General features: G+C 31.7%; 2 protein-coding genes across 2 annotated transcripts in view; both read left to right on the top strand.

Moving 5' to 3' along the window:
* Positions 1 to 27,524, top strand: part of LOC114331068 (prolyl endopeptidase FAP) — a 413,168-nt gene that overhangs the window by 90,421 nt on the left and 295,223 nt on the right. The window lies entirely within an intron of this gene.
* On the top strand, positions 1,194 to 11,247 carry LOC126880304 (uncharacterized). The gene is made up of 2 exons (XM_050644102.1): positions 1,194 to 2,103; positions 10,741 to 11,247. The coding sequence occupies exons 1-2, from the start codon at positions 1,366 to 1,368 to the stop codon at positions 11,194 to 11,196; spliced, it is 1,194 nt and encodes a 397-aa protein (XP_050500059.1). The 5' UTR covers positions 1,194 to 1,365; the 3' UTR covers positions 11,197 to 11,247.

The raw sequence follows: 27,524 nt of genomic DNA, 5'->3' as shown, positions 1-27,524 counted from the left end.
CAGGCTTTTCTCGAAGTAACTTTTGTTATATTTTTTTTCTCAAAGCTGAGACCTATAGGTCTCCTATAAACCTATAAACCTATAAACCTATAAAAGGTTCCTGAGATATGGCCGAGAGCCATTCTTATTGGGACAACCGGCACATACCTAAATTATACCGAGATATTGCTAATTGCTTGTAATGAGACATATTGCAGTAAATATTGGATATTAAAAAAAAATAATGTGTGTGTACTTTGTACGCACGTAAGAAGTTATACTTCTATTATAATATAATTTCAACGAAATAAATATACCTACTTAACAGTTACAATACAATAAATTAACAATAATTACCAAAAATGAACCAAAACTTAACAATGCCAAATATTAAAAAAAAAAAAAGAAAAAAGTATGAATCGTCCGGGATTTGAACCCGCAATCTCGCGATTTTTTGATCTCTGATCCAATGCTCTACCAACAAGGCCATCAAGCCGCATGCGACTTACCTTTCAGATATACATAATTATACATCACGGTGACAAGTGAAATATAAAAATAGATGTTTTATTATTTTACGCCCAAGGAAGAAAAATCCAAAGACACAAAATTATAATAAAAAACCTTTTAAACCACCTTTTTCAAATTGCGCAAATTTTATTATTAATATTAATGTTAATTAATGAAATATAAATATTTTGACGTTTCACAATTTGACAATTCACTTTTAACTGCAGTGCCTTAAAAATTTTAAAGCACTAGTGCCTTAAAGTAGCATTTTTAACGCTCCTATGGAGTCCTAAAAATTGCATTTTTAACACGTTTGTAGAAAAATATATTTAAAAACACTAATATATTCTTTCCACGCCTTTTCTGGATTGATACATACATAAATTAAAACATTCTGAAGTATAACTTCAAACATATAATATGAAAACTATTTAAAAAGGCAGTATAACTATTAACTAACCTTTGTTGTTTCTCTTCCACAAATTTTAAAACGCAACAACCATACATAACCAAACCGTCAACCGTCCAAACCACAGCTGCGCTACAGCTGCAATATTGGATAATTTTTGACATGTCATTTGAACATCCAATCAGAACAAAGTTATAATGCGCATGCGCCCGGATCGTAGGTTTTAACATATAAAAATTCACCCTCATATCGCGCGTAAAGAAGTATTACTTCAAAAATTAGGTTAATATAAAATATTTCCACTTATGCTGCGTATATAAAGATTAAATTAGTAAATAATGATATGTTTTGATTTTAGTTATCAGATAACAACTATCTGCATCTAAATATATCGCGCTTGTTATGGGTATAAAATCATATAGCATAAATAGAATAATTATAGTTAAGGTGACAGTTATATTGTAAAAATGGAGTTGTGCAGTGAACAAAAAGTTATATTAGAAAAAGTAGCTAAAGAAAATGGTTTCAAAAATTATACAATTAAAAGCGAGCGGGCTTCCAATACAGGTGATAATTTTGTTGGCGTTCTAAACAGAATCTCAATTGAAGAAAATGCCAGAAAAATTGCAGTCATCATTAAGTCAACAAAATCAGGTGTTGAGAAAGAAATACAAAATCCACGAATTCCGTTTTTAAGAGAAATTTATGTGTATGATCAAATATTTCCAACATATGCAAAATTTGCAAAAGAATTTAATATTAAAGATGTATTTAAAGCACACTGCAAATGCTTTGGTACCTGTGATGAAGAAAACAAAGAATACTTGGTGCTTGAAGATATGAGGGAACATGGTTTTAAGATGTGCAGCAAATATGAAACAATGAATTCCTTTCATGTAGAAGCAGTTATTAGAGAATATGCAAAATTTCATTCTCTAGCATTAGCGATGAACACTAAAAGACCCGAACAATTTATAAAATTAACAAAAGGAATTTTCAAAGATGTTCCGCAACAACACAGAGCTGATGTCCAAAAAATACAAATGCTGAATTTGTACAATGCTGTTAAAGGTGATCAGTTAGCTACAGATGTTGTTAAAAAGTTTGAAAATCAGTTAAACGAAGCAATAGCTACTGACACTAATGATTATGTAGTTATAATACATGGGGATACTTGGTGCAACAATATGTTATTTAAGTATGAGGTAACTAAGTTTATTATAATTTAGCAATATTTTATTCTACCGCATTTTGAATTAGAGTTCTCTTTCATTTTGAAAGTTCTGCTTTTTGTATGTAAGAATATCAATTCTCCGGTATTGATTTTTGGTTTTTTACTTTCTAAAGTCTTTGGCAATTCACCGGTATATCAAAAAATAGTGGTATATCTTTTAGAATTTATTCCCTACGTCTACGGTGTTAAGTATAGCCGCAATCATGTCATCAGCTTTATTCAAAAACTAGGCAACATTAAACTTATAAACATTTTCTTGGTAAAAACTATGTGTTTTGGTTTATCTTGTTAAAATTATGAGTTCAACTTTTATTTACGTACAACTATACAGGGTGTTTCAATAAATAATTGTCCATATATCAACTGGAAAAACCTTAGCATAAAAAACGAAGATTTAACTAGAAACACTTAAATAAAATGTGGTTCCTTACTGAGTTATAGGGTGTTTTATCTAAAAATTTAAAAATTATTTTTATTCAGCATTTTAAAACTATTCGACGTATCCTTTTCATACTTGTCAGAAAGTGCGACTACTAGACACCCTACTAAATTTTGATAAACAAACGTTTCTAGCTACTACCAAAGTCGTACGACAGGGGATGGTGAATGCTTGACCCTTCTCAAATTCTACGCCACTGGAGGAATTACTATTTTAGTAGAATTTTTAGATTTTCCAATACTTTCTACGTGAATAATATATTCTTTATTGGTAACGATAAAGTCATTAGTTTTCGAGATATTTGAAGTTAAATATGAAACAACACAGTTATTTTAATTAATTTATGATAATATGCTTCATATGATTCAAATTTAAAAATTATTTGTACCCAGTACTTTAAAACTATTTGGCGTATCCTTATCATACTTGGCAGAAAGTGTAGGTACTGTACACCCTACTAAATTAAGATAAATAAACGTTTCTAGCTACTACCAGAGGCGTACGACAGGGGATAGTGACTGGTTGACCCTTCCCAAATTCTACGCCACTGACGAAATTGCTATTTTAGTGTAATTTATTGATTTTGCAATACTTTTTATGAAAATAATATACTCTAAATTCGTAACGATAAAATGATTAGTTCTCGAGATACAGTCGAACCCGCTTATTGGAATAGCCTTCGTGCCAGTCAAAAATATGCTTATAACCGGGATATTCTAATAACCGATCATTGATGGCTAGTCGAAATAAGTGTAGCGAATATACGTAATAATGGTATTTACATACTATTCCAATATGTAGTTTTACACACTATGCCAATTTATGTACCTATATGGATTTAGGTCTTTTGATGTAAATTATACAGTAGTGTAACTACTACTTATCTATGTATTAAATACAAAATTACATTATATATTATGTATGTGAATGAATACAGTAATTAATATGAAAAGTAATTGAAATATTTGCAATATGTAGATATGTAAATATTTTCGTATTAAAATGCAAATAATAAAATTACTAATTTTTTTTGAGAAATCATTGGTAATTATAGTTTTATCGTTGTTAATCCTTGTGGTCATCCTTAAGATCTTTTCTTTTCGAATTTAACAAAACCATGATTCACTTCTTGCAAACAAGTATTTGGGTGAATTCTAAATAAACTGCTTCTAACAATTTATAACAGTGTTGTTCATTAAAAAGTGTTTGGTAATATGTAATATGTAATAAAATTTTGTAGACAAATAAAAATTACTTTATGACTCATGACTTTGTCGGCTAAAGACCGAATTGGTACTCGTACCAAAGTAATAAATATTTATTACCTACTTATTAGGAAACCCTAATAATATAAACCAGCACTACAGGTGTTATACATGCCCTTGACGACAGACCATAATATCGAACATAATTTAAATTTTTAGTAAATTTTACCGGGTGTCCCAATAAGAATGGCTCTCGGCCATATCTCAGGAACCGTTTATAGTAGAGCTTTGAAATAAAAAATTATATAACAAAAGTTGCCTCAGGAAAAGCCTGGAAATTATTTTCATAATTGTGGGACCACCGCTAGAGGGCGTAATTGAATATCAAAAATTAAAAAATCTAAATTTTACAAAATTTTCCTAATGAAGGGGCACTGGAAATCCGATCGTCGTATTCTTCATAAAATTCTACGCATATTTGATTTGACAAGTTTAGGTCTACCTTTGGAAATAAGAGGTGGGGGTGAGTGGGAACCTTGTTATGAAAAACTGGCTGTGAGTCCGGTTCTGCTTGATCAAATTTTGCAAACTTGGTCTTGTTGAAGACAGATCTTTTTCGTCAATGTAAAAGTTATGATTCCGAACCAACTTACTGAGTAATATGCCAGCTAGAAGGCGTTATTTAATTTTTTTCAGAAATCTAGTGTTCCTTGGAAAATATTAAATACAAACATGCATTTTTAATACCATATTACAAAATTAGACAAAATTAGCAACAGAATAGCGAAAACCGCATGTTAATACCTTTTTTCTATCTCGAGATATCTTACAAAACGTGTAAATTTAAAAACATAACTGTTACTGTCACCGGTAAACGAAATAATTCATTAAAAGTAGTGTGCTATGGAGACAACAAAGAAACATTTTCCAGCTGTCAACGTATATTAGGTCTTTTCAACGCTTCTCATTTGTTTCGAGCCTCGTTCATATCTCGTATATTAATATTATACACGGATTATACGGCATATGACAGAGGCTCGAAACAAATGAGAAGCGTTGAAAAGCCCTATTACAAAGAAATAAAAACAACTATTTAGTGATGATATAAACGTTCAAATTTTTGCCCATCATTTTCGTTGCAAACATTTACATTTTCAAGAGTAGATTGAACAGCAGTCTCAATTTCTGCTCTCGATATGCTTTGAATGGCGTTTAGTATTCTCTGGATAATGTATTCTAGAGTAGTGTATGATGGGCAACAATTTGAATATTTAGGTCGTCACTAAGTAGTTCTTTTTGTTCTGTGTTATATTTAATTTTAATAGTATTGTTTCTCTTTATATTGTTGTTTTTATTAATTATATTTTTATACGTTGACATCTGGAAAATGTTATTTTGTTTTTTTCCACAGCACACTACTTTTCATTAACTTAGTTTACCGGTGATAGTAACAGTTATGTATAAAATTTACACGTTTCTCGAGATATCTTGAGATAGACAAAAGGTATCGACATGCGGTTTTTGCTATTCTATTGCTAATTTAATCTAATTTTATAAAGCATGATTAAAAATGCATACTTGTATTTAATATTTTCCAAAGAAAACTAGATTTCTGATAAAAATTAAATAACGCCTCCCAGCAGGCGTATTACTTATTAGGATGGTTCAAAATTATCACGCTTACATTGAAGAAAAAGATCTGTCTAGACAGATCTTTTTCGTCAATGTAAAAGTTATGATTCCGAACCAACTTACTGAGTAATATGCCAGCTAGAAGGCGTTATTTAATTTTTTTCAGAAATCTAGTGTTCCTTGGAAAATATTAAATACAAACATGCATTTTTAATACCATATTACAAAATTAGACAAAATTAGCAACAGAATAGCGAAAACCGCATGTTAATACCTTTTTTCTATCTCGAGATATCTTACAAAACGTGTAAATTTAAAAACATAACTGTTACTGTCACCGGTAAACGAAATAATTCATTAAAAGTAGTGTGCTATGGAGACAACAAAGAAACATTTTCCAGCTGTCAACGTATATTAGGTCTTTTCAACGCTTCTCATTTGTTTCGAGCCTCGTTCATATCTCGTATATTAATATTATACACGGATTATACGGCATATGACAGAGGCTCGAAACAAATGAGAAGCGTTGAAAAGCCCTATTACAAAGAAATAAAAACAACTATTTAGTGATGATATAAACGTTCAAATTTTTGCCCATCATTTTCGTTGCAAACATTTACATTTTCAAGAGTAGATTGAACAGCAGTCTCAATTTCTGCTCTCGATATGCTTTGAATGGCGTTTAGTATTCTCTGGATAATGTATTCTAGAGTAGTGTATGATGGGCAACAATTTGAATATTTAGGTCGTCACTAAGTAGTTCTTTTTGTTCTGTGTTATATTTAATTTTAATAGTATTGTTTCTCTTTATATTGTTGTTTTTATTAATTATATTTTTATACGTTGACATCTGGAAAATGTTATTTTGTTTTTTTCCACAGCACACTACTTTTCATTAACTTAGTTTACCGGTGATAGTAACAGTTATGTATAAAATTTACACGTTTCTCGAGATATCTTGAGATAGACAAAAGGTATCGACATGCGGTTTTTGCTATTCTATTGCTAATTTAATCTAATTTTATAAAGCATGATTAAAAATGCATACTTGTATTTAATATTTTCCAAAGAAAACTAGATTTCTGATAAAAATTAAATAACGCCTCCCAGCAGGCGTATTACTTATTAGGATGGTTCAAAATTATCACGCTTACATTGAAGAAAAAGATCTGTCTTCAACAAGACCCAGTTTTCAAAATTTGATGTAGCAGAACCGGACTTACAGCCATTTTTTCATAACAAGGTTCCCACTCACCCCCACCTCTTATTTGCAAAGATAGAGTTAAACTTGTTAAATCAAATATGCGCAGAATTTGATGAAGAATACAATAATCGGATTTCCAGTGTCCCTTCATTAGGAAAATTTTGTAAAATTTAGATTTTTTTATTTTTGATATTCAATTACGCCCTCTAGCGGTGGACCCACAATTATGAAAATAATTTCCAGGCTTTTCCTGAGGCAACTTTTGTTATAAATTTTTTTATTTCAAAGTTCTACTATAAACCGTTCCTGAGATATGGCCGAGAGCCATTCTTATTGGGACACCCGGTACAAAAAATTTATTGGATGACCTAAAAAATATTCTATTAAAAGGTATTGTTTAATTAGAATATATTCCAATAAACGGATAAATTTATTAAGGAGTAAATGAAAACGTTTCAGGACCTCGAATTTCTATTCCATAAACCGTAATATTCCTATAACAGGGATTCTAATAAGCGGTTTCGACTGTATTTGAAATTTAAAATGAAGCGACACAATACGCTAATCAAAATAACAGTGTCGTTCCATTTTTAACTTCAAAGATCTCGAAAACTAATGACTTTATCGTTACGAATGAAGAGTATATTATTTTCATAGAAAGTATTGGAGAATCCAAAAATTTAACTAAAATAGCAATTTCGCCAGTGGCGTAGAATTTGAAAAGGGTCAACCATTCACGTCCCACCGTCGTACGCCTCTGGTAATAGCCAGAAACCTTTGTGTAACATAATTTAGTAGTTTGTACAGTACCTATACTTCCTGCTAAGTATGAAAAATATACGTCGAATAGTTTTAAAATGCTAAGCAAAAATAGTTTTTAAATTTCTAGATAAAACGCCCTGTAACTCAGTAAGGAACCACATTTTATTTAAGTGTTTTAGGTTAAATCTTCGTATTTTGTGCTAAGGTTTCTCCAGTTAGTATATGGACAATTATTAATGAATCACCCTGTATAATACATACACACCAATACATCAACATATCATCATAAGCAATTTTGAGTCTACTGCTGAACATAGGCCTCCCGTAAATAATTCCATTTTATTCTATCTTAAGCACCCTGAATCCAGTTGTGCTGGATGAGCTTGAGGTCGTCCTACCTCCTTTGTCTTTGTCTATCTTCCATCGTTGTATCTGGCAACATGTCCCTCCCAGTTTCATTTCAGTGTTGTAATCCTTTGAACTGCGTCCGTACCACCAGTTTTTCTCCTTACTATTCTATTTGAAACTCTGTCTCCAAGGGATATACGAGTATTCAGCATTGACCTCCCCATCGGTCTATGTGCCACGTATTTTATTGATTAGTTTTCTGGTAAGGGTCAATATTTCTGCTCGATACGTTAGAACTGGTAGTTAGAACTCGAGTTATTAATTAAAGACCTTCCTGTTCAAACACATGACAATATCTGATCTAAAGACTTCTCCCAGTATTCTGGAAGCGGCCCATGTCAGTCCTATTTTCCTGTTTAGCTCTGTTGTTTGATTATTTCTTCCTAATTTAATCTCGTGACCCAGATGTTTATAGCTACACACATGTTCAATTTACGTGCCATTAGTTGGGATGTTTTTCGCCAGAACAAAGTTGATGAACTATTGTGTTTTGGAAAAAATAAATTTAAGTCCAACTTGTGTACAAGAGTCCTTAAGGCCTTGAAGAAGCTGGCTGGCATGACCTACCCGGTCTGTAATAAGCACTATGTCGTCTGCAAATCTTAAGCTATTCAGAAGCTCCCCATTTATGTCGACTACAATATTTTTAGCCCAGTAAATGAACGGAAAATTCGGCGATACCGTGTAATTTTCAGGGGCAACTCCGAATTGCATCAAAATTTCGAATTTAGGTTCTACTTACCCTCCACTTCAAAGTTGAAATTGTGCCGTTGGTTGCTTTTACTTGGGGGGTGACAGTCACCCCTTCTCGGGGGTGAAAAAAATACGTTCAAGATAAGACAAGAAATGGATAAATTGACTGATTTTAAGCAACTTTTGTTCTATAGAGTTTTTTTCGTAAGTCAATATTTTTCGAGTTATTTGCCATTGAACATGTTGATTTTTCGACAAAAAACTACGTTTTCAGATGGTTTTTCGCAAATAACTCAAAAAGAAAATATTATATCGAAAAACTTATCCTTAGTAAAAGTGTAGCTAATAAAAAACCCAAAAAAATGGTGTAATACTAAAGTCTATCAATCAAATAAAAACAAAGTTGTAGCTCATGAAAAATACGTTCTTATTCGTCTAATTCCAAATCGAATATTTCAAGGTGAAATCATCGAAAAATTAAGCACTTTTCGGGAAAACCCCATTTAAACTTTTTTAAAGTGTTTATAAAAAGCTTTGTTTTAATTGTTAACAAAAGTTTTAGCATTAAAAATAAGCGAGTCACGCTCAAAACAAAGTTGGCCCTCTTTTTTTTTTGTAAAAACTCATGAAAATCTCGCCGTGTTTAGCTTCCCAAATGAAATTAATCGCTACCGCTTTACAAACAATTTACTTACCTATCTATTTTTTTATATGATCTGTCAGTCTCACCGGTTTAAAGTGTTTATTTTTGAAAGGGTTATAATTGAGAAAGCTTGAATGGGTCACTAATCAGGAGTTTATGCAAATTTTGAACAGCCATATCTTTACCAATTTTTGTCTAACGGAGAAACAAAATGAGACTAGCATATTTATAATAGCAAAACCTACATTTTTTTACTCTAAGATTTTTCTTATCACTAATACTTTTTAAGTTATTTTGAAAAAATGAAATTTTTCAAAAATTTTTAGAAAATTTTTTTTACTTTAAAACCAACTGTTTTCAAAAATAAGAACTTCAAATCTATCAAACTTACAGATCATATAAACAATACAAATACAGTTAAAATAGATGGTAAAGCCAAACGATTAATTTCATTTAGGGTGCTAAATAGAGGGAGGTTTCACGATTTTTTTACCAAAAAAAAGAGGCCAACTATTTTTCAGTGTAACTCGTTTAGGTTTGATGCTGTAAACTTTTGTAAAAAACAAATAATAAGCTTTTTCGATACTTTAAAAATGTTAATAAGGTTTTCCCGAAAAACGCTTTTTTCTTCGGTGATTTCGCGTTGAATTATTCGATTTGGAATTGGACGAATAAGAACGTATTTTTCATGAGCTACAACTCTGTTTCTACTCAATTTGTAGACTATACTGGTACACCATTTTTTTCGTTTTTTATAGGCTACACTTTTTCTAAAAATATTTTTTTCGATAAAATATTTACTTTTTGATTTATTTGGGAAAAACGGTCTGAAAACGTAGTTTTTTTGTCGAAAAATCAACATTTTAAATCGCGAATAACTCGAAAAGTATTGACTTACGTAAAAATCTTTATAGAACAAAAGGTGCTTAAAATAAGTCAATTTATCTATTTCCGGCCTTATTTTAAACACGCGTTTTTCACCCACCGAGAAGGGGTAAATGTCACCCCCCAAGTAAAAGCAACCAACGGCACAGATTCAGCTTTGAAGTGGAGGGTAAGTAGAACCTAAATCCAAATTTTCATGCAATTCGGAGTTGCCCCTGGAAATTACACTCAAAAACGGTCATTTATTGGGCTATTTCCCAAATATTGTTTCTCATAGCACTCTGTAACAAAGCGGTGAATAGTTTATAGGGCAATCAATGAGGGCAAGAACAGATTATTACCTCCGAATTCTATCCTACTGCATGGATTTTAATAAAATCTTAGGAATAGCCTGAAAATATCTCCTTATTCAAAGTCTACCCTATGCCGATGTGTGCTTTTGTCTTGGGGGCGGTTCTCATCCCTTCTCGGGAGTGGAAAATTTTTTGGTTAAACAACTACGGAAGTTGCTAGAGAACCCAATTCTAAGCAAAAACTGTTCTATAATTTTTTTTCGAAAACTCAATACTTTTTGAATTATTCGTGGTTGAAAATTGGCCATTTTCATTGAAATATAACACCTTTTCAAACGGTTTTTTTGTACTAAATGGTACTATTGTATATGGTACTTCAGTCTTAAAATGAGATTATTTCCCATTACATAACTTAAAAACTTATATTTTAATATTACATTTTAGGATATCAATAATCAGGAAAAACCTGCAGAAGTATGTATTATTGACTGGCAAATTTCTCAATTAGGATCCCCCGCTAACGATTTAGTCAATTTTCTTTTTTATAATGGATCCGAAAAAATACTTGACGATTATGAAAAATACTTAAAAATATACTACGAAACTTTACGAAACAATCTAAAAGAATTTTCTTGTGACGCCGAGGAAATTTTACCATTTGAACGTTTAAGAAAAATGTTTAAAAATTATTGTGGATGTTCTCTTTGGAACTGTGTTCTTATAATGAGGCTTCAAATGTGCGAACACGAAGTTCCAGATATAAAGAATATCAAGAGTCTAATGGAAAATGGAGCAACAATGGAAGATTTGGTTAATTTTAAGATTCGTAGAATAGATGAATATTATCGAAGACTAGGCGTGATAATTAAGTTTATGATTAAAAACTCTCTTTTTAAGTAAACGACTGTACACAACTGTAATATTGCATGTATTAACAAAGTATAATTTCCATTTTTGTTTCTTTTATTTATTTTTTAACCCCTTCTGTGGCTCAGTGGTAAGAGCGCCTACCTTTGGATCGAAAGGTCCGAATGGTCGTGAGTTCGAATTTCACCAGGGTCAGAGATGTTTCGTTTATTATAAATTAATGAATGAAAATAGTTTCTGTCCTTGTGGGATCGGTACTCACCGGAGGGACCGCAGAGGTTCGGATACAATTATCGTCTCTTTGCAAAGACAATGACGTCGACTTTGCAAAGTAACAAGACACTTACTCAACACACACACAACACATTACTCCCCTGAGTTAGTAATAAGTTATAGTCTAAAAAATCATTATGAAATTGACTGGCCAGTTGGTTGTGAAAACCAGTGCCAATAAAACACAAAACACACACACATTTATTTTCTAATTCGATCTATATTTATAGTCGAAACCCGAATTTCAGGCACTCCTAGGTTTGACTAGGCAATCCTCAGGTTTGACTGACGGTCTTAGTCAAACCCCGAAATAAATTACAGTTTCGGTCTTTGACTAGTCAAACCTAGGAGAGACTAAGTTGGTCAGGCAAAGGTCGAAATTTAATTTTATAAAATTTATTATCAGCTATTAAAATGTCGTAATTTGTTAGATTAAGTTTCATAAAACGTCATTTTTTAATTTCAATGTTAATTATTTTAATATTGTAGTTAAAATAAAAAAAATTTGTGTTTATTCTCACATGTTGACGCACTATGGCATTTAGAATTGCAAAAAAGGTTAGACCTTTTACACTTTCGTAATTTTGAAGGGCATTTCCTATTGCAGTAGCATTTTGCCTTGTCCTCCAAATTTAGAACCTTTGGTACTAATTTCTCTTAGAGACAGTTTAACGTCTGGAACATCATCGAAATTAACGAAATCCTCTTATTCGATTTCTTGAAAAAGGGTGTTTATTGTTCCGTATTTCTTACCAACTGTATATAAATCGTCAAATGTTTTATCTTGTATGATACCCAAAATATGTCGAGCATCTCCTTTGGCTCAATCAAAGCTGGGAATAGGAATTGTTACAATTTTTCCGATTGAAATTGGAGGAATCTTTTTTATTTGATTGTTTCATAGCGTTAGCTTGGACATGAAGACCATCAATCGCCTTTCCTTTATTTATTTTAATCTTTTTTGCCTGTGCACAACGCATGCCTATTATTAATCTAATTAATAAAGAAGCCACAATTTACCTTGAAAAATTACTTTATTAACGTTTCGACTTTCACTTCGGACGTCGTTGTCAAAAAAGAAGATATTAATAAATTAAACAAACATGTTGTTGTTTACTAAAAAAAAACCTTCTAATAATTTAGTTTAATCTGACTCATTCATATCGGCAATCCCGAATTCAATTATACACTTTAAAGTAGAAGACTTTAAAATGATATTGCCAATATTTACGAGTTGAGTTCCTGGGACGACTTTATGGAAAAATTTTTTTATTTGATTACATGAAATCATTTTAACTTAAGAATATCCGTCAAAAAAAAATCATAGCATGTGATCTGTCTTTAAAAAGACAACCACATGCAATGGTGATAGTAAAATTCTCGTGTTAGTGATTCCATAGTAAATCACGCGGAAAAACCAGGAAAAAACCTCATGATACTATCCCGACATTGTAAGTATCTGGTCTTACATTAAGTTTACTCTCAAAACTAACACCAAATTCCGATTTTATAATATGTGGGTAAGTTATTTTAAATTATAAATAGTATTAATAATACATAGATATATAAATAATACTAAGTTATAAATAATGTACTATCCTCGATATGTTATTGTTTTACTATTGATATTTTCTTTCTATTCACTTCCTCTTTTAGCATGTGTAACCACATCCTACTGCATTCTACCGGGTAATTTACGACACTTTTGGTTTCATTTAGCATAATTTGAGCCGCTTCTTTGATTTATCTCTTTTTTCTCTAACAATACCTATCCCCAGATTTGATAAAGCCAAAGGAGATGCTCGAAATATTTTAGGTATTATACAAGATAAAACAATTGACGGTTTATATATAGAGTTGGTACGAAATACGTGACAATAAACACACTTTTTTCAAGAAATCAAATAAGAGAATACAAAGAGATTTTTTTTAATTTCAAAGATGTTCCAGACATTAAGCTGTCTCTAAGAGAAATTAGTACCGAAGACTCTAAATTTGAAGGACAAGTCTTTACAAAAAGCTACTGCAATAAGAAATGCGCTTCAAAATCATGTAAGTGTAAAAGGTCTAACGCATCGTGCAACTTTAAGTGCCATAATGCCTCAACATGTGAGAATAAACAGTACTGTTTTATCTTAACTACGACAACATAAAAATAATAAATATTAAAATTAAAAAATGACGTTCTATTAAACCTAATCTAATAAATTATGACATTTTAATAGCTGATAGGGGTTTGACTAGTCAAACCCCAATTTCGTAAAATTAAATTTTGATTTTTGCCTGACCAACTTAGTCTCTTCTAGGTTTGACTAGCCAAAGGCCGAAACTGTAATTTATTTCGGGCTTTGACTAAGACCGTCAGTCAGACCTGAGGATTGCCTAGTTAAACCTAGGAGTGCCTGAAATTCGGGCTTTGACTATAACATATATATAATCAATGCCTTATCTTGAACTGGTAAAATTATGGTGATATAGCATAGGCAAAACCTAAGTAAGGATACTTTTACACTGGAAAAATTAGGAAAAACCAGAAAAATTTATTTACCAGCTATTTTTCTGCTGGTTTCAAATAATACTATTGTATACATTAACAACATAGGTATTCAAATTCCACAGAAAGTCGCTATTTTGTATATAAACAAATCCGTGCTCCGAAATCTCTTTTTTCTGAATTACTGCTCTGTAACTCCGAAGGTACAGTCGGAAAAATGAAAGAGTACCCATGAACAATTACATCCATCACTTATTTTGTATTTGCTGTTTTTTCCTATAAATAACAAACTTTTGTAATAGAAAAAGATAGCAAATACAAAATAAGTGATTGATGTGATCGTTAATCATGGGTATTCTTTCATTTTTCCGACTGTAAGTACTTTAAATCAAAAACACCTAACTAAAAATTCACCGTAATTTAATTCTGCACAAACCTAGTTTTTACGATTTCCTTCGACGAAAATTTTCCTCGAAAAATCCGGGCCTTTCCTACAAAATCTTTTGTTTTTACAATTTTTAACTAAAATTTTATAGTGTAGGAACTAATAGTGTAGAAAACAGAGGTTGAAACTCGCAAAATGGACACAAGTCCGATTTTATTTATTTTTTTTCTAGTATATCAAGGGGTGCTTATTATGAGACTAACTTTTTCTTAAAAAAATTCGTCCCGGAACCTCCCTTTTCATCCCTTTAAAGGGGGTAATTTGTGGTTTTTGCGAAACGTAGCCTTCCTGTACGTTTTGCAAAAAATTTACGTACTAGTAAAATGAAGAGGACTATATTTCCTACTAACTATTTCCCGACAGCATATGTCTGCCACCCACCATTTAGTGGAGTGGCGCCCAAAAGTTGACAAATTTTTAAAAAAGGTGTTTTTATAAAAATATATTTTTCCCTAACTGTACTGAAAGTTAAGAAGAAACCGTGCGGCAATTAATCACAAATAAGTGGCTGATGTTTTGGTATAGGTTTCATTTAAGGGCAATTGCAAATTTTTAAATTACAGGGTGTTACATTTTAAAAAACCCCTTTTTATACCATCTGAAACGCCTATGCTAGATTAAAAAAACTTTTAGCGATTATCCATGTACTGGTGTTATTTACAAATTTGTATAATGCACCCCCATATTTTCCCCGGAACCACACAAAAAAAAGAAGAATTATTAAAGAAAATAATCAAAAATTGATTTTAGGCCACCACTGTGGCTTTAGGGTACAAACAAAATAAAATAGGCATTGGTCGTAATATGTAGCAGACAGTGAGTTCTTTAATTTTCCAGAAGTACGTTATAAATAAAATGAATAGGTGAAAAAGAAAACAAAAACTGGAGCCCGCCAAAACATTTCTGAGATTTACGGCGCCACCGTGCCGTAACGGTTGCTTATACGAAAAAAATGCATATGACCTTATTTGTAGAGAAAATTATGGTCTTTAATTCTGGATAAGCTTTGTTTAAACAAATGCATAGTTTTCAATCTCAAATTAATCCCTTAATTTGTAATCTCACATTTTTTCCTAACTTCCTAATCTTTTATCAGGGGTGGCCAAGCTCCTTGATAGTTCGAGCCATTTTTCAAAATTTGAAATTTTTCGCGAGCCTGTATTAAACAATTTTCTAAAAAGTGTATAAAAGGTTTTAAATTTTTCTCTTACCGTTTGGATTTCACGAATTTTAAAGTGAAATAAAATGGTTCACATCGTTGTTTCAAATATGCAAATAATTCTACAAGCAGCCTTTTTACTAATTCAGGATACTTCGATTCTTCATCATCCTTCCAACTTTTTCTGGGATGGCTTATTGATCTTCTATCGCCTCTCAAAAAACACCGTCTTTAACACTATGTCTTCCTCTGATCTACCACATGACCTGCCCATCTTATCTTAGCTTTTGTATGTCTGACGATGTTTTCAGTATCACTCTCCTGTCAATTCATCTCTTTGAGGACCAAATATCATTCTGAGGACTTTGCTTTTAAATAGCAGCAGCTTATTTATTTCCCAGTAGCTTATTTATTTAATTTGTGACAACATAGCCGATCTTCAACAACTTGTCACTATAATCGGAGAATACAGTAAGAGAATGGGATTAGAGATTAATACCAAAAAGACCAAATTCATGATCATCTCCAAAAACATGGATGCACTTTAAAACTCCACCATAACACTGAATACCAAGTCCATTGAAAAAGTGAGCAAATTTAAATACCTGGAAACGTGGCTTTTTGAAGACTGGCCATCGGACAGGGAAGTAAAAGGTCGCATTGAGCAATCTCGACAAGCTTTCGTAAAATTCAGGAAGGTACTGACCTGTTCAGAGATCGATCTTCAATTGAGACTAAGGCTTACTAAGTGCTACATATGGTCGGTGCTAGAGCATGGCGTAGAGGTCTGGACACTCAAAACGAGGGATATAAACAGATTAGAAGCTTTCGAAATGTGGCTTTATCGCCATATCCTAAAGATACCATGGACAGCGCAAGTCACAAATGTAGATGTCTTTAAAAGAATCAACCAAATTTTCGAAACCATCAAGAAAAGGAAAACTGTGTATCAAGGTCGCACCATGCGATATGAAAAATACCAGTTCCTCCAACTTATAATCGAGGGTAAAATTTAAGGCAAGAAATGAATGGGACGCAAGAAAATGTCCTGGCTCCGAAACATTAGGAAATGGACAGGGATTAACGACAATCAATATCTGATACATTTTGCAAGAAACATAGAGTTAATGAAAAATGCGAATCCTAACATCCATAACTGGATTTGCATCTGAAGAAGATTTATTTCCCACTGATGTAGAGTCCAAGTTTCACTTCCATATTTAATAATTGGGCGAATAATTGGCTGTCTGATCTGAATTTAGATTTTTTTTTAGCAGCTTAGATTTTAGTAATGATGACAGGGACCATAATGCTCTATTCCACGCAGCCACGCAACTATATTTGCTATGCTAAGACCTCTTTTTAAAATGTGATTGTCATGTGTGATTACCGTTCCTAGATATTTAAACTCTTTTACTACTTCGAAGTTGTGGTCATTAATAGTTATGTTCTGCCTAACTCTTGATCTTAGATTTTTGGTTACTAGCATGTATTTTGTGTTCTCTTCATTAATTCGAAGGCCCATACTACCTGTTTCTTCCTCGAGTTGTGAAAACACCTCTCTCACGTCTCTTTTTGAATGATCGACTGCACCTATATCATTAGCAAAGGCCAACAATAGTTTTGATCCTCGATTTTCAAATCCTCCTGTCAGCTCAGATGATATTTTACTTATTAGATATTCTAAGACCAAACTGAACAGCAACAGTGATAAGGGCCAAGTCCTGATGTTACGATTAGTCTTTTATATTTGTTGCTACATTTTGAAAAAAAAAATAAAAGTAATTCAGGGACATTTATTGAGAGCCACAAATAATTCTTCAAAGAGCCACCTGTGGCTCGCGAGCCATAATTTGGCCACCCCTGTTTTATAGTTTCACCGTGTATAATTGAAACATTGGGAAACATCGAGTAATATTTTAATAATTAGAGTCCATTTAACCTGCAAACTTAATAAATTGCCAAATAATATATTTTCCAATTATTGAACTTTATAAGTTTTGCAATAGCTTCCTTTAAACTGTAGTTGCAATCTTTCAACATGCAAAGTCCGTAGTTCGGTTGTCATGCAACTTATTGATGAATTGTATGTTTTGACGAGATTATACATTAACCACAGGGACTATTTTGGGTTGCAGTCTAATTGAAATAGTTACCTGGTTAGCAAGTGCGTAAGTCGTTGTTAGAAGTTACGCCGAGTGTAATTATTATCAGTAGCTGTCATTAAGGGCAGTCTATCATAGAAAGTTACCTGAACATCATCTATAGTGTAATTATAAGTAGCTGTCAATAAAACTATATTTTTTACTCCACACTCAAACATTTATTTACCATCGTCGATCGAGAAGAAGTAAACAAAGGGGCATTACAAAACAATTCGATTCTGAGATTTACATCGAATTGTCCGCATAGGTAATGAGTAATGAGAAAATCGTAAAAACATGCTCTCCAAGTGATAGGGGTACTTTCTGCAGTTTATTTTCAAGGATAGGGATAGTTACCGCAGGGATGTTGCAATAGTTATATTTATGTATGGAAAACCCTATTGATGGAGCATATGTCCATATGGGTCAAAAAGCAAAAAAATATTTTTTTTCAACCCCCCCCCCCCTTATTTATTTATTTTTGGCTACAGGGGTTGCATCAAGAAATCGCTGTAAGTCTCCATGCATGAATAATAAGAACGTGCACAAAATGATATATGAAGCATTTTAATAAAGGGCATGGTGTGTGAAGGATTGCAAGAAAATCACTTTCTTTATTAATTCTCTTTTTTTGGGGGTGGTTCCCGAAAAAAAATTGGGGTGCATTATAGAAATTTGTAAATAACACCAGTACCTGGATAATCGCTGAAAGTTTTTTTACTCTAGCATAGGCGGTTCAGATGGTATAAAAAGGGTTTTTTTTTAAATGAAACACCCTGTAACTAAAAACTGGGCAATTGCCCTTAAATAAAACCTATACCAAAAAATCAGCCACTTATTTGTGATTAATTTACCCAGAGCTTCTTCATACTTTTCATTACAGTTGGGAAAAAATAATTTTTGTTAAAACATCTTTTTTAAGAATTTGTCAAATTTGGGGCGCCACCCAGCTAAACGGTGGGTGATAGACATATATGCTGTCTGGAAATAAATAGTAGGTAATATCGTCCTCTTCATTTTACCATTAAACAATTTTTTGCAAAAGGTACAGGAAGGGCTACGTTTTGCAGAAAACACAAAATACCCCCTTTAAAGGGATGAAAAGGGGGGTTACGGGGCGAATTTTTTTAAGAAAAGTTAGTCTCATAATAAGCACCCCTTGATATACAAAAAAAAAATAAAACCGGACTTGTGTCCATTTTGCGAGATTCAACCTCTGTTTCCTACACTATAATTATTTATAAATAACTAAATAGCTCGGTGATATACAAGCTCTTTTGTAGTAGATTATATTTCTGGAAGCCGGTGATAATCTAACAAATATTTTTTAGCAACAATTAAATTGTTAATTAAATTAACGGTCGCCATAATAACTAGAATCAGGATACACCACAAAAAATATGATTTTGCATGGTTGAAATATATGACTTTGAAATGCGCACTGGTTTTGTAAAAGAACTTCGCGCGTAAAATTATCACTAACTACGTGTTAAATTGTAACGTTATTTTATTTGAACTGTTAATCACAAATGGCTCCTATCTGCAGAATATTCATTTATTGGATCTCTCGAAACAAAACAATTTTGTTACCAAAGTTTCCCTCTATTTTTCTTTATAAATTTTCAAAAAACTCGAAAGTAGTATGTACCAATATACAGGGTGTAACGAAAATACAGGTCATAAATTTAATCACATATTCTGGGACCAAAAATAGTTTGATTGAACCTAACTTACTTTAGTACAAATGTGCATATAAAAAAAGTTACAACCCTTTGAAGTTACAAAATGAAAATCGATTTTTTCCAATATATCGAAAACTATTAAAGATTTTTTATTGAAAATGGACATATGGCATTCTTATGACAGTAGCATCTTAAAAAAAATTATAGTGAAATTTGGACACGCTATAAAAATTTTATGGGGGTTTAGTTCCTTTAAACCTTCCCAAACTTTTGTGTACGTTCCAATTAAATTATTATTGTAGTACCATTACTTAAACACAATATATTTAAAACTTTTTTGGCTCTTAGTACTTTTTCGAAAAGTCAGTTTTTATCGAGATATTTTGAATATTTTTCAAATCCACCACATATTTGTATATGGTTAATTACGATTATGAAGACTTGGTAATAATATGAAAATTTATGTATGATTTACATGTTTAGGTATATTTTGAACCGTATTAAAAAAGAAGCCATATCTCGATAAAACTTGCCTTCTCGAAAAAATACAAAGAGGCAAAAAAGTTTTAAAAACATTTTGTTTAACTAGTGGTATCGCAGTAATAGTTTAATTGGAGCGTACACAAACATTTGGGGGGTTTAAAAGAATAAAACCCCCATAAAATTTTTATGTAAACATATTAAAAAAGAAGCCGCAACTCGATAAAAACTGCCTTATTGAAAAAATACTAAGAGTCAAAAAAGTTTTAAAAATATTGAATTTAACTAATGGTACCACAATAATAATTTAATTGGAACGTACAGAAACGTTTGTGGGGGTTTAAGGGAACAAAACCCCTATAAAATTTTTATGGGGAGCACAAATTTCACTATAATTTTTCTTTAAGATGCTCCTGCCATAAGAATGCCACATATTCATTTTCAATGAAAAAATCTCTAATAGTTTTCGATATATTCGAAAAAATCAATTTTCATTTTGTAAATTCAAAGGGCTATAACTTTTTTATGTGCATATTTGTACTAAGGTAAGTTAGGTTCATTCGAACTGTTTTTGGTCCCAGAATATGTGATTTAATTTATGACCTGTATTTTTGTTACACCCTGTATATCCTGTATTAAAATTCAGCTTGTTAGTATGATTTTTACAAATCAAATCTCCGATGACTGGACTATTAAGGATTATTGTAAAGGCATGATATAACATAGTAAAAAGGAGTATAATTATACACTCCTGGTCAAAAAAATTCCGGACACCGTAAACGTGGGTAATTTTTGATGTTTTGAATTTCCTAAACCTGTCGTCCGATTGAAGTGATTTTTTTAATATACAGGGTGCTTCATCTTATCCGCCTCGGTCTCTCTACGGAAAACCACTTGATATTTTAAAAAAATTTCTTCACAGAAATATACAGGGTCTTTAATACTACAACCTAAAAATAATGTGAATTATACAGGGTGTTCCAAAAAAGAGTGGTATATCGAAGTTATATTTTTTCTTATGGAATGCCCTATATCTGATAACATTGTTAAATTGACCTTAAAAAATAAGCTATACTTTCATAAGGGTTCCCTATACCTAAATACAGGGTGTTTTGATTTATTTCGATTTTTATAAAAATGTAAGGTTTTAGAAAAAAATAAATATCTACGAATCTAAGAAGCAGTAACAAATTCTTTCTTGGATCTTAATAATAAACTATTTAGCATACTTAAACAGATGCTTATTGCAACAAAATTTCTTACAGGGTGGTAAAAATATGAGATTGTTCTATTAACAAATTCAAGCTGTAATAACTTACTTATTTTAAATAGAACACCCTGTATCTTACTAGTCTATCGCGTAGAAAATTTAATTGGCTTTCAATTTGTATTAGGGTTTCCTATACCTATCTTTTTACAGGGTGGTCAAAATATTAGATTGTTCTATTAACAAATTCAAGCTGTAATAACTCACTTATTTTAAATAGAACACCCTATATCTTACTAGTCTATCGCGCAGAAAATATACTTAGCTTTCAATTCTTATTAGGGTTTCCTATACCTATCTTTTTACAGGGTGGTCAAAATATTAGATTGTTCTATTAACAAATTCAAGCTGTAATAACTTACTTATTTTAAATGGAACACCCTGTATCATACTAGTCTATCGCGTAGAAAACTTACTTAGCTTTAAATTCTTATTAGGGTTTTCTATACCTATCTTTTTACAGGGTGGTCAAAATATTAGATTGTTCTATTAACAAATTCAAGCTGTAATAACTTACTTATTTTAAATGGAACACACTGTATCTTACTAGTCTATCACGTAGAAAATTTACTTAGCTTTCAATTCTTATTAGGGTTTCCTATACCTATCTCCCTTCATTTTTTAAATATTTAAAGATTTCCTAATTTGTAAGCTTTAAAAATTAGAATTAAGTACCTATGTCGTGTTTATGTACAACACATCACCAACACCGGCAATATACTTAGACAAGATACTGTCAATAATAAAATTTTCATTGTTATCATGCAATAACACAGAGTGTTGTATTATTTTAGTTGATTTTGGCCTACATGTGACATTGAATAATATGTTTATATTAAACTGCATACCCTATATTAGATGCCGTATTCTGGAAGATATTTAAATTATATTTCATTCCGTATAAATATTTTCCATATCTTAACCCAACGGTTATTAAGTAAATTTAAGAACACCACTTTTTGTTTGAATCTTTGAATCGCAATTACAAACAATTAAATGTAATGGCTACTTTGACGAAAACGAGCCTATTGTACAAAAATATGTAAAAATGGGTATTTACAGAATAACATGGAATTTATATTTACAGAATAACATGTGTATTGAGAATATTTACATGGAATTGTAGAGATTTTAAATATCTTCCATTATAAAGAATAGAATATCGAGTTTGTCATTTAAAATAAGAACACTCTGTGTGATTAAATGATAATAATGTAAATTTTATTAATGAAACTATCTGATATTTAAGTATATTGGCGGTGTTGATGATGTGTTGTACATAACCACGACATAGGTATTTAATTCTAATTTTGAAAGTTTACAAATTAGGAAATCTTTAAATATTTAAAAAATGAAGGGAGATAGGTATAGGAAACCCTAATAAGAATTAAAAGCTAAGTCAATTTTATACGCAATAGACTAATAAGATACAGGGTGTTCCATTTAAAACAAGTAAGTTTTTACAGCTTGAATTTGTTAATAGAACAATCTAATATTTTGACCACCCTGTAAAAAATAGGTATAGGAAACCCTAATACAAATTGAAAGCTAAGTAAATTTTCTACGCGATAGACTAGTAAGATACAGGGTGTTCTATTTAAAATAAGTAAGTTATTACAGCTTGAATTTGTTAATAGAACAATCTCATATTTTGACCACCCTGTAAGAAGTTTTGTTACAATAAGCATCTGTTTAAGTATGCTAAATAGTCTGTTATTAAGATCCAAGAAATAATTTGTTACTGCTTCTTAGATTCGTAAATATTTATTTTTCTCTAAAACCTTACATTTTTATAAAAATCTAAATAAATCAAAACACCCTGTATTTAGGTATAGGGAACCCTTATGAAAGTATAGCTTATTTTTTAAGGTTAATTCAATAATGTCATCAGATATAGGGCATTCCATAAGAAAAAATATAACTTTGATATACCACTCTTTCTTGGAGCACCCTGTATAATTCACATAATTTTTAGATTGTAGTATTAAAGGCCGTGTATATTTCTGTGAAGAAATTTTTTTAAAATATCAAGTGGTTTTCCGTACAGAGACCGAGGCGGATAAGATGAACCACCCTGTATTATAGCCTTATTCTTTAACAATATCGCTGTGATAAAATTGTTGCTAGACAAGTAGATTGTCATTGTATACCGGGTGTACCAATCAAACTGTGTTTTTTTCTTAAAATTCGCCTCACCCTGTGGAATCTTCTAGTATTTATAGAATACTGAAATTTAAACCCAATTATAGCCTAAGGTTTTCTTAACATTCGGTTTTTTATTCATTTGCTTATGTTGGATAATAAATAACCATAACCATAACATGTTTTTAATCAATAAAGGGTGTTTTTAAATAAGAATGATAAACTTTAAGGGGTAATTCTGCATCAAAAAATAATGACAGTTTGCTTTATAAACGTATGTTCGCAAATGTTTCGTTTCCGAGATACGGGGTGTTGAAAATTTTCCTACAAACTTGACGATTTATGTATTGCTCTAAAACCGGTTGAGAGAGTAACTGGATAACGCGTACCAAAAAAAAGTTGATTAATAGCAAGCTGAAAATTTGTTAATAGCTTATCGGTGTCTAGTCGGACAAACTTTGATGTACGGGAATACTGGAACAGGGGAAGTTTTAATTGTGGAACAGTTTAAAAATTTGGAACGTCAGATTACGAAAACGTCCCATGTATTTTGTCGGACAGAACATCCAATTGATTTGTTACCCTTTCATTAAACTCTCATGCAAAAATCAGACTGCTATTACTAACCAACATGATTCCTGTCATTTGACAGGTTCTTCGTATTCCACTCATTAAAATGCCTAGTTGGTGATAAACACCAGTCTGATTTTTGAATAAGAGTTTAATGAAATGGTAACAAATCAATTGAAAATTCTGTCCGACAAAATGCTTTTTCCAAAATGTTTAACCTGTTCCACAATTAAAACTTCTCCTGTTCCAGTGTTCCCGTACATCAAAATTTGTCTGACTAGACATCGTTAAGCTATTAACAAATTTTCAGCTTGCTATTAATCAACTTTTTTTTGGTACGCTGAATCCAGGTCTAATATTACCGGTATGCGTGCCAATGGTAAATATAAAATTCTTAATTGTATTTTCAAAAATAACTACGCTTAATGCAATAACTACCTGTTAAAATCCACTAAATTTCATTTCATTCAGTTTGTAAAAAAATTGCAACACCCAATTATCTCGGAAACGAAGCATTTTTGCAAACATACGTTTATAAAGCAAATTGTCATTATTTTTTCATGCAGAATTACCCCTTAAAGTATATCATACTTATTTAAAAACACCCTGCATTGATGAAAAACATGGCTAGTTGTTGTTAAAGTACCTAACTTTTTTATTATCCAACATAAGCGAATTACTCAAAAACAGAATGTTAAGAAACCCTGAGGCTATAGTTAGGTTTTAATTTCAGTATTTTATAAATGCTAGAATATTCCACATGGTTTTGCGAACTTTAAGAAAAAAAAAAACACAGTTTGATCGGTATACCCGGTATAAAATGACAATGGCAGCTATGTAGGCCGTTGCTCCCGCTTGGGGGCGCTAGTGTAGTTGGGGGTCAACGTTTTGACAATTCGTGTAGTTTGTATATGGTGTTTTTGTTTGTCATTTAATAAATAATAAATTATGGAAAAAATACGGATCTTGGACTGTTTGTACGTTGAAAACGAATTGAGAAGGAATGCGACAGTTACTGCAAAAAAGGGAAGCCCTTTAACAGCCTCAACTCTTTATATAGCCATATCTATTTCCTAACTGCCCTGTCCCAGTTGCTTAGTTTCTTGTTGCCACAAGATCAAATTTATATTTTTTGGCTTTGTTTACTAGACGCTTCAGTTTTCCTTCCTTGGATGATCTTCTTATATTCCACGTCGCTATTTTAACTACTTCTTCTTTATTGCCATTATCTCGTTTATTATTCTTCGATTCTTGTTTCCGTTTTCTTTGCCGCGTCATCTTTGTTGGGTTTCCTAATACTGTATTCTATTCTTTCCAGCTGCTTCTTTTCTTTTTTCCATTTCCATAATTCATTGTTTATTGTCAGTTTTTGGTACTTTGTTTTTGTGCTATTTTCTTTGATTTTCTCTTCCTTAGTAATTCTTCTTATTTTGGCCATTATTTCCCTTTCCGCCCTTCGTTAGATTATCATTTATGTATACTCTTTCTCTCATTTGTTTGAGTTTCACCTTATTTTGCATTACTTTGGTCTTTTCTTACTTGCTATCCATCTCTACCAAATATATTTTGTCCCTCAACTTTCTTGCTTCATTAACGTTTACTTTCACTCGCATTTCTTTTTATATGAATTTTTCTACTTCATTCCCTAGCAGGAGTGGTTGATCGGTGTCAATCTGCAGTCCTTGAATCACAATATTTTTCCTTCTTCCCTCTCTTTCTAATTTTTGTATTCTTTCGTTGGAGATCTTTAATTCATTTCGTAATTGATCTTGAAGCGCCTTTTCCTTAATAAGTTTCAGTTCTTCCATTTTCTTCCGATATTCTTTTTGCTGGAATGCGAGAGTTACTGGAAAAAAGGAAGCCCGTATCGAAGGGTCTATATTAATCATCGTCTTAATATTTTATTTCTATAGCTCAGACCAAGATAAAAATATTTATGTTAATCTGAGTTTTATAGTGAAGTATTCGATTTTTTACAGTCGAATCCAGGGGCAATACGTAATATGTTTCAACACAATGTTTATTGCAGATACGTGCATTTATTGTCGGCAGATATTTATACCTTCTTGTTCCTACAATTCACTTTTTTCTCATCAGAATATCTTTGGGAAACCTGTGTCCTGATGTTCTCGATAAGCACAAAGGCACAGCACAACATTGAGGCATTGTATTTTCTCAAATTAAATTCAAAGACTCAAATTAAAACATTGATTTGAATAGTTGACGCAAGTTGACGTGACCTGCAACTACAAAAGCGCCACCTACGTTGAGCTTTCCAGATTAGCTGCCATTTACCTGTCTAGCAACAGTATTATTACAGCAAAAATGTTAAAGAATAGGGCTATAATATATTAAAAAAGTTCTTAAATCGGATGGCAGGTTTAGGATATTCGAGACATCAAAAATGACCCATTTTTAAGGTGTCCGGATTTTTTTTACCAGGAGTGTAGTATATCTACTATCTACTATCTACTATCTACTATAATTATAATACGGCTGCTAACACTGAAGCACAACTGTTTAATATATTTTAATAACTGTCCAGTGTTTTAGCGACGTGTATTGCAGCAATTAAAAAAATCCACAGCGTATGTTGGGACACTTGTCGCTCAGTTATTTAATATGCGGAATGTTTAATAATTCACATGTGGCTTTTTATCAGATATCTATGCGCTATTCTGTTAATATGGACATAAGATACAGTGTAGAGGTAAAGTGCGATCATAAATTTATTTATCCGTAGAAACGCGTAATTATTGTCTAAATAAAAATTGTCATCTTTTATATTATTTTTTTTAGAAACCAATAACGTACGAATCCAATCCATTTAATTAACGTTATTAATTTTCTTTTGTTTGTCATGTTTCCTCCAACATGCTTCCTCCAATAAAACAGTCGTCACTTTTTTTCGTTTGGTCTACTCAGTCCGAATAAGGCGATCGGCTATAATTAACGCATTTTTAAAAAACGATTTACACACTCGTGTTTGTGGGAAGACAAAAATAGGCAATGTTATTATCTTTTTTCTATCTGATGCCATCAGTAGACATACATTCCTATTTGAGTGAAATGAACTTTTTATTAATTTTCGTTATTTGTCTAAATCTCTAATAGGCTAGAAATATACCATGTTCGGGACACTCAAAGATCCAGGTAGCTGACTCATTTTTTAGTTATTGTATACCTATGGGATGAAAACCTACCTGTTTTCTGCCTAGACTTCGCGTCCGTTTTTTAATTATTAACAATTTAGTGCAAAAATCGCGATTTTTTCGATTTTTTGCACCCCTTTTAAAAGCTAAATAGTTGACATAAAACTACAAAATTTTATTTTTTAAAACATTAAAAAACCTTCAAAATGCCGATTTTTGAAAGTTAAAAAATTAATTTGTTGCTACACAAACTGCAAAATAAGTGAAAATATCGTTATTTGTTTATTTGTTAATAACTTTTACTAAAACTACTTTACAACTTTAGTGTTTCACCCAAAGTTGGGTATTGGGGTACTTAACAAACCCTCAAAATTTGAGACCAATCCATTAATTAGTTTAAGAGTTATTCTAATTGTTTTTGCCAGAGACCTTTATTTAGCAATAACATAAGACAGAAAATAATGAAGATAGGGCAATTCTGAGTATGCCAAATGAAAGTAGAAAACTAATACTATCAAAATATACTAAAAAACGATAAAAAGATTATCTAATA

Source organism: Diabrotica virgifera, chromosome 2, assembly GCF_917563875.1.
Source record: "Diabrotica virgifera virgifera chromosome 2, PGI_DIABVI_V3a".
NCBI lineage: Eukaryota > Metazoa > Arthropoda > Insecta > Coleoptera > Chrysomelidae > Diabrotica > Diabrotica virgifera.
This window is presented reverse-complemented; position numbering and strand designations above follow the sequence as displayed.

Excerpts from the sequence above, each read along its gene's own strand:
- LOC126880304 (XM_050644102.1), top strand. The coding sequence starts at position 1,366 with ATGGAGTTGTGCAGTGAACAAAAAGTTATATTAGAAAAAGTAGCTAAA. Across the intron at positions 2,104-10,740 it reads ATATGTTATTTAAGTATGAG|GATATCAATAATCAGGAAAA; the intron begins GTAACTAAGTTT and ends ATTACATTTTAG.